General features: G+C 43.5%; 1 protein-coding gene across 1 annotated transcript in view; it reads right to left on the bottom strand.

Annotated features, from left to right (window-relative positions):
• The window catches only part of LOC144603703 (thyrotropin-releasing hormone-degrading ectoenzyme-like), a 96337-nt gene that overhangs the window by 53965 nt on the left and 28868 nt on the right, over positions 1-13504 (bottom strand). The window contains exon 4 of the mRNA XM_078417348.1: positions 13263-13389. Coding sequence (XP_078273474.1) covers positions 13263-13389 — 127 coding nt within the window. The remainder of the gene's footprint in view (positions 1-13262; positions 13390-13504) is intronic.

The raw sequence follows: 13504 nt of genomic DNA, 5'->3' as shown, positions 1-13504 counted from the left end.
ATCTCCAAGTTTGCGGATGACACAAAGCTGGGTGGCAGTGTGAGCTGTGAGGAGGATGCTATGAGGCTGCAGCATGACTTAGTTGGGTGAGTGGGCAAATGAATGGCAGATGCAGAATAATGTAGATAAATGTGAGGTTATCCACTTTGGTGGCAAGAACAGGAAGGCAGATTATTATCTGAATGGTGTCAGATTAGGAAAAGGGGAGGTGAAACGAGACCAGGGTGTGTTTGTATATCAGTCACTGAAAGTAAGCATGCAGGTACAACAGGCAGTGAGGAAAGCTAATGGCATGTTGGCCTTCATTGCGAGAGGATTTGAGTTTAGGAGCAAGGAGGTCCTACTGCAGTTGTACATGGCCCTGGTTAGACCGCACCTGGAGTATTGTGTGCAATTTTGGTCTCCTAATTTGAGGAAGGGCATTATTGTTATTGAGGGAGTGCAGCGTAGGTTCACCAGGTTAATTCCCGGGATGGCGGGATTGTTGTATGATGAAAGAATGGGTCGATTGGGCTTGTTTTCACTGGAATTTAGAAGGATGAAAGGAGACCTTACAGAAACATATAAAATTCTTAAAGGATTGGACAAGCTAGAGGCAGGAAACATGTTTCCGATGTTGGGGGAGTCCAGAACCAGGGGTTACAGTTTAAGAGTAAGTGGTAGGCTATTTAGGACTGAGATGAAGATTTTTTTTTTGAGTTGTGAGAGTTGTGAATCTGTGGAATTCTCTGCCACAGAAGGCAGTGGAGGCCAATTCTCTGGACATTTTCAAGAGGAGGTTAGATTTAGCTGTTAGGTCTAAAGGAATCAAGGGATATGGAGGAAAAGCAGGAACAGGGTATTGATTTTAGATGATCAGCCATGATCATATTGAATGGCGGTGCTGGCTCGAAGGGCCGAATGGCCTACTCGTGCCTCTATTTTTCTATGTTTCTGTTTTACGCTCAGTAATATTCCATACTTTTCTCTGGAGACTCAGTGCTCAACCGAAAACAAAAATCAATAATGACCTGAGAATATTTCTTTTCAATTCTTTGTCAGCCAATTTCTCCTAATTATTCAAAACAGACACCAGTAGAATAGATACAAATAAACATTTCTGTACAATATGTCCTTTACAGTTGGTTAGCAGTCTTATGAGAAAAATCACAAAGCTCTTAACACATTACAATAAAATGTTTAAAAAAACAAAGCAGGAGAAGAAAAATATTGGTATTCGTATTAGTTTATTATTGTCACGTTTACCAAGATACAGTGAAAATATTCAGTATGAAGAAGGTCCTGATCTGAAATGTCGTCCTTCCACTCCTTCCACAGATGCTACCTGACCCACTGAGTTACTCCAATACTTTGTGTTTCACTCAAGACTCCAGCATTGGCAGTTGCTTGCGTCTACAGTTTTGGACAACAGTGCTGGTCTGAGGAAACAGACTAGATCTTTCATGACTGCATTAAGATGGTGGACAGGTCTATATTCAATGAACTCTGTGGTCAACCTAAATGAGAACGCCACTGCCTTCACATAAGTGTGAGAGGTTTGCACACCAAAGAGGACAATCCAAGTGTTCCCCAACTGGAAACCATGGATGATCTATGAGAGAGGGGGAGCAATGTAAAAATAAATACAGAGGAGGCCGGTGTGACGGTCTCATCTATGATGGAAGAGGGGAACCCCCGCTCGCTCCATAAACAAAGAGGACATCTTGGATGTCCTGGTGTGGAAGATAAAAAGAAATACAAAGGAGACCCGTGTGAGGGTTTCATCTGTGATGATGAAATGAAATGCAGCAGATAGAGTGGTCTGAAGAAGGATCTCGACCCTAAACGTCACCCATTCATTCCTTCTCTCCAGAGATGCTGCCAGTCCCGCTGAGTTAGTCCAGCATTTTGTGCCTATCTTCAAAGATCCATGAGATCCAATGACAGAGCAATGTTGGGATGAAGAAAGAAGATTATTTTTAGTGGTTTGGCAAATCTGGAGATGGAATGTTGCTCAGTTGGCGCCAGCTGATATCTTTTAATGAATGCTACTCAGACTGTTCAGCAGGAACATGTCCTTCCCTTCCCAAGGCTTTCAAGATGCCACATAACAGGCCTTTAACCACCTGTTCCACCAATTACCTCCATCAGTCTGAAGAAAAGTCCCAAACCGGAACATCATTGGTCCATTTATTATTTACCGTGGGCGGCACGGTAGCGCAGCGGTAGAGTTGCTGCTTTACAGCGAATGCAGCGCCGGAGACTCAGGTTCGATCCTGACTACGGGTGCTGCACTGTAAGGAGTTTGTACGTTCTCCCCTTGACCTGCGTGGGTTTTCTCCGAGATCTTCGGTTTCCTCCCACACTCCAAAGACGTACAGGTATGTAGGTTAATTGGCTGGGTAAATGTAAAAATTGTCCCTAGTGGGTGTAGGATAGTGTTAATGTACGGGGATCGCTGGGCGGCACGGACTTGGTGGGCCGAAATGGCCTGTTTCCGGCTGTATATACATGATATGATATGATGATTTACCCACACAGATGCTGGCTGACCTACTGAGTTCCTCTAGCAATTAGTGGGGTCTTTTGCTCAAGCTTCCAGCATCTATCTGCAGTCTCTTGCATCTCCATTAAGTGATAGGAGTAGAATTAGGCCATTTGGCCCATCAAGTTTACTCCGGCATTCAATCATGGCTGATCTATCTCTCCCTCCTAACCCCATTCTTCTGGTCTTCACCTCATACCCTCTGTCACATATACTAATCAAAATTCTATCTATCTCTCTGAGCCATCCATGAAGCAGGTCATGGGGTTGGTTTTTCACCCTGGTAATGTTAAGAGGGCCACCACCAAATGGTTGTGTAGCAGAGCAACAAAAAAAAAAACAGCTGGAAGAACTCAGCGGGTCAAGCAACAATGGTGAAGGTAAAGAGAAGGTCTTTGTTTCAGGTCAAGACCCTGTGTCAGGACTGACAGTCAAAAAGCAGAACAACATTTGAAACAACAGAGGGAGAATAGTGAAAGAGGGCCCATTGAAGAGAGGAGATGAGCTTCTTCCAGGCAGGCATATCTTGAAGAGAGCTCACAGCAGAGTGGAAAAATGGAGGCACAAGAGACTGCAGAGGGTTTGCAGCAGCAATGAGTTCAGGCCCCAAAGCAAGCCCAACACAACATAAAACATAGCGCAGTACAGCACAGGAACAGGCCCTTTGGCCCACCATGTCTGTGTCCAACATGAAGCCAAATTAAACAGATCTCCACCTGCAATAATCCATATATCCCCATTGCCTGCACATTGATGTGCCTATCTAATAGCCTCAAATGCCATAGAAATATATAACACTATGAGAGACATAGATAGGGTCTGCTTCCACCACCACCCTAACTGAATCCTTGAGTCTGAAGAAGGGGCTCGACCTGAAACGTCACCCATCCAGTCTGAATATGGGTCTCCAGAGATGCTGCCCGTCCAGCTGAGTTACTCCAGCATTTTGTGTCTACCATCCTAACTAGGCCGCTTAAAATGTCACATATTTCTGTCAGGTCTTCCCTCAACCTCCAGAGTTCCAGAGAAAACAATCCAGTTTGTCCATCCTAATACCCTCAACCGAAGTTTGTATAACTAATTCTCTCTAATCCAGGTAGCATTCTGGTGAATCTCTTCTGCACTTACTCCAAAGCCTCCACATCCTCACTGCATTGGAGCGACCAGAACTGCACAAAATGCAGTGGGACGTATGAAAACAAATGGGAACCATCATCCCAAGAAGTAACTCTTATGTTATGCTAATTGACATGTTTTGGGAAACAGTCATTAAATGAAACAGGAGACGCGGGATTCTAGAGTTGCTCAGTTGGTCAGGCAACATCCCAGGAGAACATGGATAGGCTAAGTATCAGGTCCTCAGACTCTGTTTAAATTAAACTCCCTATCTGAACATTTTGGTAGAGGAAAGAAGATGCGGTACAATGGTGTTTGAGTAACACTTTAGTTTCCAGGACAAAATATAAAGTACCAGAGGACCAGAGGACTTCTGTTTAAGGTGAGGGTGGGGGATGGGGATGGGGGTGGGGGGGAGATTTAATAGGAACCTGAGGGATAACTTTTTTTACACAAATGATGGAGGGGGTATGGAACGAGCTGCCAGAGAAGGTAGTTGAGACAGGTAATATTGCAACTTTTAAGAAACATTTAGACAGGTACATGGATAGGACAGGTTTAGAGGGATATGAGCCAAACGTAGGAAGGTGGGACTAGTGTAGATGGGACATGTGGGTCATCATGGGCAAGTTGGGCCGAAGGGCCTGGTTCCACGTTGTTTGACTCTATGACCCAAACTGGGCGTTCTGCAGTCCAGCTTCAATTGGACTCTATCTGACTCTAATTGACAAAATGGCGGTACTGCCCTAGCAGCTGCGGCTCACCTGCGGTCCATTTGTTTTTGTGTTTTTGTTGTTTTGTTGTTTGTTGTGTACTATGTGTGTATGTGGGGGGGGAGGGGGGAAACTGTAACATCGTAAATATGTGTCCCTTCCGAACGGAGACCCGACCTTTGTTTTCTGGGCCGTGTCTCCGTTCCTGCTGCGGCCTACCATCGGCCCAACTCCTGGAGCTGGCGGCCTCCAGGGCTCTGGTTCGCAGAGCCCGCGGATCGGACTTACCATCACCGGAGCCGGCCGTCTTCGGAGGCTGCGGGAGCGGCTGCGACTTGCCTTAGGCTCGGGCCGCGTGGATGCCGACATCGGGAGCTCCGGCAGCGGCAGCGGGTTCGCCCGTCCCGGACATCTCACCGTCCGGCGCGGCCTAAGATAGGCCGCGGGATATTTCTCTGCTGGGCGGGGGCTTCAATGTCGGGAGCCACGACCGCCCCGACATGCAGCAACAGCGGCAGCAGCGTGTTCGCCCGCCCCGGATCGGACTTATCATCGGCGGAGCCGGCCGTCTTCGGAGGCTGCGGGAGCGGCTGCGACTCGCCTTGGGCTTGGCCCGCTGTGGACCATCCGGTGCGGCCTGCAACCACAACAACCTGACTGCGGGCGAGGACAGCGGGAGAAGGGAAAGACATTGTGGCCTTCCATCACAGTGAGGAGAGGACTGGAGGAGACTCACTGTGATGGATGTTTCTTTGATGGATGTTTCTTTTTTTGTGTGTTTTTGGGGTTGGGTGGTTTGAGTGCCTGTTTGATGCTTTTATTGTTGGACTGTGCTTTTGGGGTTTTTTTTTTGGGGTTGTGTAATTTGAATGCCTGTTTAGCGCTTTTATTGTTGGACTGTGTTTTTGGGGGGTTTTGGGGTTGTGTGATTTGAATGCCTATTTAATGCTTTTATTGTTGGACTGTGTTTTGGGGGGTTTTTGGGGTTGGGTAATTTGGGTGCCTGTTTAGTGCTTTTATTGTTGGACTGTGTTTTTGGGGGGTTTTTTTTGGGGGGTGTAATTTTGATGCTTATTTAATGCTTTTGTTGTTGGACTGTGGGTGATTGAATTAACATTTTGTTCAAGATGGCCGCGCCGTTGTGTTTGGCTGCCTGCCACTGTATGTTTCTTTTTTTTTCCTAGTCAGATGTGCAGCACTTTGGTCAACGTGGGTTGTTTTTAAATGTGCTATACAAATAAATTGACTTGACTTGATCCAGGTTATTAAAGTTATCCAATTAATAGACAAATCAGAGACCATTCCCACTATTCTGTGCAGTTACAATAAACCTGAGCAACTCAGTTCCCTTACTTTCTCTTGTGGGTGAAACAGGGAAAAGCAGCATTATTGAAACTCAGCACTAGATCTATCAAAAGCAGCTAATGCTACTGGCAAAAGGACTAGAGGCACATAGAGAATGGCAGAAATACACGGGAATAGAAGTCTTGCTTTACAGATGAGAGAGTGCCCAACCTAGGAGCAAACATTGCAGAGGTCGAGTGGAAAGTTTCAGTCAATAGATTGGAATATAGCCCCAAGTGTTCTGATGGTGTAAATGCTCTTTACCATTTTAAAGTAGGTCATTTGCTGCCAGCTTAATGAAAAACAATATCTGGTACATTTGTCTGAAACACCAAAATAGAGATCTTGTAGTCACAAGGAACAGCATCGGTTTACAATATAACTCAAGGGGAGGCATCGACTCTGGAGGATATGGATCGGTGATGTTTCAAGGCGGGGGCCTTCTTCAGACTGATTGGAGTGAAGATGTCTCAGCTCTCCTTATCTCACAGCATTCTATCTTCTTTTCATCTCTAGCCATTGTCCACCCATCTGCCAATTAAACCTCCCCTCACCAGTATCTACCTATTACTTGTCTAATTTCGTCCCCCACGTCCCTTCCAACCTTCTCTCCCCTCCTGCAAACAATTTGAAGAGCATTCTCGACCAGAAACGTCACCTACCCACGTCCTCCAGAGATGCTGCCTGACCCACTGAGTTACTCCAGCACTTTGTGCCTTTCAAAATAAAGATCTTTCTATCCAGCTTTGTCATCAATTTAGCTTAAACCAACAGCACAAGCACCAAGGTGTAAAAATAAGGGTTTTCTTTATTATTCTGTTCAGAAGCTGTATCAGATTGCATAAGGTCAATCTGCACTCCTAATGGTCTTAAGGGAAAATGCAGCAGTGTGACATTTTACCACCAGCAATCAGTAAAATTACCTCCCGTGAGATTCGTACTCTGACTCTGGTGAGCTTTCGTGCAAAAGAATCTAACTGATTCTAACTGAATCTAACTAACCGCCCTGCTAATTGACTGCTTAACCGGCATCACTCACATTTCCACAGCCTCCTTCAGTTGGATTGCTTCTTCCACTAATGTTCACATTTTAACTTACTCCATGACCTTAAAATAAAAGTGGCCTCTGGATACCTCTCTGAAAGAAATAACTTTCTTTGCCGAATGTTTTCGAGAACGACATGCTCAAGGAACACAATGAATCCTTGGCAGTAATCCCTAAAATCTCCTTGAAGGAACCAATGTGTCAAGCTCAGCACGTGAGAATGGTTTTAGCAGCTGACTGTGCAGTCAGTCACATTTAAAAAAACACTACAAATTTGAAAGCAAAAAATCTTAAATGCCTTTAGAAATATTAACCATTTGTGAATGTTGAATTGCTGGTGGATAAAATGCAAATATCACAAACAAACCATTGTTTTAAAATGCATCATTTTTTACAAATATTTTTCCATGGGGATTACAATTCGCATGTACAAAAAAATTGTCTTTTTTTGGGTCAAATAGCAGCAATTCTGAAGATGCACCATTTATACAATTATTTGGACAATAAAATATAAGAGCATAATAAATAAATAGTTTAAAGATCATGCCAATTCAAGTTATTTGCCTCAATTGCAATTGAGAAGGGTACAAACAGCACAGACTGCATAGTTGAACCTTTTGGATTTGCAGCATAAAACTATGCATGCACAGAAATCCCCAAGAGCTATCAGTTGCAGAGAGTATTGCTGCTGATATGAAAACAAGATGCAACACAATAACGGGCATCAGAGTGGCACTGTCAGTGGACCTGCATTCTCACAACCCAGATTTAAACCTGAACTCGGATGCTGTCTGTGTGGAGTTCGAGTGTATCTGCATGGGTTTCCACCAATCAATGAGGGATAGGATAGGATATGGCCAAATGCAGGCATGTAGGGCTACTGTCGATCGGGCAAAAGACCTGTTTCCACGCCTGACTCTATGACTGACTCGAACCAGTGTTCTTCTGCAAACCAAAAGGTGCCATACATATATCACTCCTTGCTGGTGGTAGCTATGGGGAATCGCCATCCTATAAATTATTTAAACCATTAATGGACCTGACCACCTAATTTAAGTAATACAGTTGGTTTTTGAACCAGTGATCAATTATGATATCAAAAATTCTAAAATTTGAAAGTCTCGTTTTTAGAGGTGACAGTTATCCTTACCATCGCAAGAAAACCACTGATCCCAATGGTCTAGTTACCTCTGACAAACCAGCAGGTATGGGCTTGTGGATTAAATGGCCACTGTAAATTGCCCCACTGTGTAGGTGTGTCTGAGGTGAACATCGGTGTGTAGAGACTAAATAGAATTAATGTAGGTTTAGTGCAAATGGGTGTTTGGTGATCAGCTTGGCGGCACGGTGGCGCTGCGGTAGAGTTGCTGCCTTACAGCGAATGCAGCGCCGGAAACTCAGGTTCGATCCTGACTACGGGCGCCGCCTGTACGGAGTTTGTACGTTCTCCCCGTGACCTGCGTGGGTTTTCTTCGAGATCTTCGGTTTCCTCCTACACTCCAAAGACGTACAGGTATGTAGGTTAATTGACTGGCTAAATGTAAAAATTGTCCCTAGTGTGTGTAGGATAGTGTTAATGTGCGGGGATCGCTGGGCGGCGCGGACTCGGTGGGCCGAAGGGCCTGTTTCCGCGCTGTATCTCTAAATCTAAATCTAAATCTAAAAAGACATTCTGGCCTTCCATCACAGTGAGGAGGTGACTGGAGGAGACTCACTGTGATGGATGTTTCTTTTTTTTTGTTTGTGTTGGTTGTGATTGTGTGTGAAATTGTTTATTTTTATTGCTCTATTGCTGGACTGTGGGTGACTTTCATTTCACTGCACATCTTGTATGTGTATGTGACAAATAAACTTGACTTGACTTGTTTCCATGCTGTATGACGAAATAACTCTCATACAACTGATTACACAAAGCATTAAAAATGCTCTAATAACTCGCCATCTTTTTATAAGTACTCAATTAATTAACTTATTTACAGACAGATACAGCTTTCCCTCGTCATTACTGCGAGCAGAAATATTTGCATGGGTTTAAAACATTCATCTGCGCCTCATATAGTTAATAATGAACCTTTTTTCCCCCAAGTACGACGGTTTTAAATATTAAATAATTGAAAGAAATGAAACAACACAAACACTATAATATTGCTTCTTGCTCATGCTTATTGATTCAATTTGAAAGTACATTTTACCCTAGATGGTAATTACACCCACAGCCAGATTGCCATTAAAAATGTAAACATGCCAGCATAAAATAGCCCATGAAGCAGGCAGTGTACTGAGATTAGAACAAGTCTCTACGATCTAACAAGTGCCTTAGGCACACGAAGGTCCCATTAATCTACATCATGAGAGTCATGATCAAAGCTATGCGCTATGGGATACCCAAATCATGATGCTGGGGTAAAAATAAACATCACTAACGAACAATAAATCCTTCTCGTTACCAAGGCAATGTAGATTAGTAATCAAAGCTTTGTTAGTGTTAAATGAGACATTAGAAATAAACTAAAGCGTGTCGTGCTGCCTTGAGAGGCAAAACTAGTATTTCTAATCAGGGTTTGCCTTATTTGCAAAATAATGAGGATGTATTTCACAGCACATTATCATTTTACTGTTGACTTCCTATGATGATGCACAATAGAAAAAATAGAATTAAAAATAGTAAAAGCAACAGTAGATTCGTACTGAGTGGAGAATTGGGATTCAGGAGGTTGAGATATTGCGATATTGCTATAGTGAACTAATATTTATGCAATAAGGTATTTTTTGTTTAATATTTTCAACTATTAAACACCAGTTCTGTTGCAAAGAATATTTGGTCATTTGAATCATGTTGGCAATAGTAACAAAGAAAGATCGGCACGGTGGCGCAGCAATAGATTTGCTGCTTACAGCGCCAGAGACCTGGGTTCCATCCTGACTACAGGTGCTGTCTGTGCAGAGATTGTATGTTCTCCCTGTGACCTGCGTGGGTTTTCTCCGAGATCTTTGGTTTCCTCGTACACTCCAAAAACGTACAGGCTTGCGGGTTAACATTAAAAATGTAAATTGTCCCTAGTATGTGCAGGATAGTGTTAATGTGTGGGGATCGCAGGTCGGCACGGACTCAGTGGGCCGAAGGGCCTGTTTCTGCACTGTATCTCTAAACTAAACTAAAGAAAAATATATTAGTGATCTTTCCAAGAAGAATTACATTCCATGGCTTATTGTTGCTAACTGTTCTGACTCACGTTGTCTTTTCCCTTGCATGTCTCTCTTGTTATGTCAATCTCCCGTCTGCTATTTCTTTTCTTAAGGAGCTCAATGGCCTGATAGGCAGACATAATCACCAATACAACATTAAGAGTGGGGTTATAAGCATGTGTCAGCTCCATTCTCAGATCTTTCCTCCTCACTGCTGCAAGTACAAATTTGAAGAAGGGTCTCGACCCGAAACATCACCTATTCCTTTTCTCCAGAGATGCTGTCTGTCCCGCTGAGTTACTCCAGCACTTTGTGTCTATCTACAAATTTCATTGTTCTGTTTCAGGACATATAACAATAAAATACTCTTGATTCTCTTGACACTAACCTGTGCTAATTCCTACAATCATTCAACCATTGAACCATTAATCCCTTCAATCGTTCCATTCCTGTTTCCTTTGCCTACCTACCAATCAACCATTTATTCTTGCTATTGAGGGAGTGCAGTGTATGTTCAACTATAATGTGGGATGAACATCGAAAGTCCCAGCTGAATTGCAGGCAAAATTGCATTGATAATATTTGCATTCATTAGTTATGGGTGCAGAAGTCAGTATGCATATTCGTTTGCTGTGGAGAAATGGTTTAAAGTAAATAATGACTTTTTTATGATTTTTTAAAATATTTGAGGCACGCCATGAAACCGTGTCTGTGGAGCACTTAACCCTGATAACATTTTTTTTCCCATTGCCCTGCACTCAATACTCCACTGCAGGGATGTCCGTGGTTCTGTTCTGAGGACCAGCTGTGGGAATAGATAGATGTGGTGGGAGTCAGCAAGTGCAGTACCTGGAGTGGCTGAGTAGACTGACAGTGACCCTGGAAACAGAAGAAGCTCGGACAATCCAGCTCATGGTAGGAGAGGCACATGAGGCGGGGCGGCACGGGTGGTACAGTGGTAGAGTTGCTACCTTACAGTGCCAGACACCTGGGTTTAATCCTCACTACGAGTGCTGTCTGTACTGAATTTACATGTTCTCCCTGAGACCGCGTGGATTTTCTCCGGGTTCTCCGGTTTCTCCCCACACTCCAAAGACGTTCAGGTTTGTCGGTTAATTGGCTTTGGTAAAAATGTAAAATTGTCCCTAGTGTACAGGATAGAGTTAGTGTACAGGGTGACCGCTGGTGGGCACAGACTCGGTGGGCCGAAAGGCCTTTTCCACACTGAATTTTTAAAGTCCAAAGTAATGTCTGAAGAGAGGTTAGAACCAGTGTCCCCAGTCACACTTTAGGCAAGGTCTTGGCGAAGTCCTATAGATATGCAGCAATTTCTCCCTCAACAAAACACTACATAAAAATATACAGCTCTTTCAGATGAACCACAAGCTTTTAGAAAAGACCTTCAAATCTATTTTTTAAAGATGGCAGTAAAAGATTTAAGAACTCGTTAAATTGCGGCACGGTAGCGCAGCGGTAGAGTTGCTGCTTTACAGCGAATGCAGCGCCGGAGACACAGGTTCGATCCTGACTACGGGTGCTGCACTGTAAGGAGTTTGTACGTTCTCCCCGTGACCTGCGTGGGTTTTCTCCGAGATCTTCGGTTTCCTCCCACACTCCAAAGACGTACAGGTATGTAGGTTAATTGGCTGGGTAAATGTAAAAATTGTCCCTAGTGGGTGTAGGATAGTGTTAATGTGCGGGGATCACTGGGCGGCACGGACTTGGAGGGCCGAAAAGGCCTGTTTCCGGCTGTAGATATATGATGATGATGATGATGATGTAATTTTCCATGGTTTACAAGTAATGTGCTTTGTTTAGAAGGTTAGAAATGTTATCCACAGATCAAAAAAAGATGGCGGACAAGAAGATACTTCAGAATGCATTTTGTGGACTGCGAGATGTGACAACTTCAGTGTTAGGGTTACTTGCATTAGAGGCTGAGTTTCAAAATGTAGGTGAAGGTTCATCTCAACATTATCCAGGAACTGCCAGAATTATGCCCTGGAACAACTAACTAGAAGTGACGGTTCTGTGATTCCACGCTTCACCGGTTTCTGACCTTGGCCATGTGTTAGGGAGGATGTGCTGAACAGAGATGAAGGAGGGAGAAATGCATTTATTAATAATGTGCACCTTCGAGCAGCAAAGTTCAGCAGCAACATTGGCACAGATCTGAGCATCGCTCCCCCGCTGATCATCCCTCCCATGGAATATTCTCACCCATCCCTCGCCAAACAAATGTAGTCCCCCTCAGTAAAAAGAACAGCAATCCATATTGCGGAAAGAATACAGAAGATTAATAAGTGATGGGCAATCTGGGGAAGCAAATGTTTCTGATAATTATACTACAAGTCTATTTTGTTTTATTTCACACTTTGAAATTTCAGCATAGTTTAATTTAGAGATACACCGTGGAAACGGACCTTCGGCCCACCGAGTCCATGCCGGCCAGCGATTCACGTCCATTAGCACTATTCCTACACACCAGGGACAATTTACAATTTACATAAGCCAATTAACCTTCAAAACTGTACATCTTTGGAATGTGGGAGGAAACCGGAGCACCAGGGGAAAATCCACGCGGTCACAGGAAGAACGTGCAAACTCCGTACAGTCAGGATTGAACCCGGGTCTCTGGCGCTGTAAGGCAGCAACTCTACCGCTGCACCTGCACGCCGCCTAAAGAAGTATTAATACCGTGCTTTCATTACCTGGAGACCTGGAAACAAAAGCTTGTCACTGTACCTCGGCACATGTGATAATAAACTAAACTAAACTAAACCCAGGGTAATAATCCAGAGACAAGAGTTCAAAACCCACCGTGACATGTGTGGAACTAAAATTCGGTTAATTGAATAAGTAAATCTGTAATGAAAGCTTGGCTGGCCAACCATGAAATGACTGGATTGTCAGAACACCCCATCTCGTTCACTAATGCTTTTCTAGAAAGCAAATCTGCCATATGTATCTACGACTGAATGTCCAGCCTAAATCCTGAATAAAGTGGCTAACTCTTAACTGTCCCTCAGATTTTCCATCCTGATTCATCCTGTGAATGAATAAGTGCCTCTATAAAGCATCTGTGGATTCTTTAAAACTCTCACTGACTGAATTGATGTAGCTTTAACATCCTGTCAAAGAGAAACCATCATGGGCACTTGGGAAGATACAAGGTGTTGCAGTATTTGTGTCATGAAATTAATATTTCAGTCAGATACATCACTCGAGTTGAAAAATATTCGTGAACAGCTTTTCTTTTTTCCTGGGAATTTTTAAATATATTTTTCACTCATTCTAGCAACGTAAATAAGAAACCTTTAATCGTGCAACTTACCTAATTTTGGCAAAGAGTAGCTGATATTAAAGTAATCTTCATAAAATTCCAGCAGCCTCTTTGTAATATTTAAAGCGTAATCACCAGATCCTTGTTGAATGGCATCTGGCCTGGCATAGAGTCCCACCTGAACAACAGAATGTTACCGTCAGTAAAGTTATTCATAACAATCGACGCCAGAAGTATTCGAAACAGCTGAATGTCAAGCCACATGTATCTGTGATCTACCTTCCGAAGCACAC

The sequence above is a fragment of the Rhinoraja longicauda genome, chromosome 20, assembly GCF_053455715.1.
Source record: "Rhinoraja longicauda isolate Sanriku21f chromosome 20, sRhiLon1.1, whole genome shotgun sequence".
NCBI lineage: Eukaryota > Metazoa > Chordata > Chondrichthyes > Rajiformes > Arhynchobatidae > Rhinoraja > Rhinoraja longicauda.
This window is presented reverse-complemented; position numbering and strand designations above follow the sequence as displayed.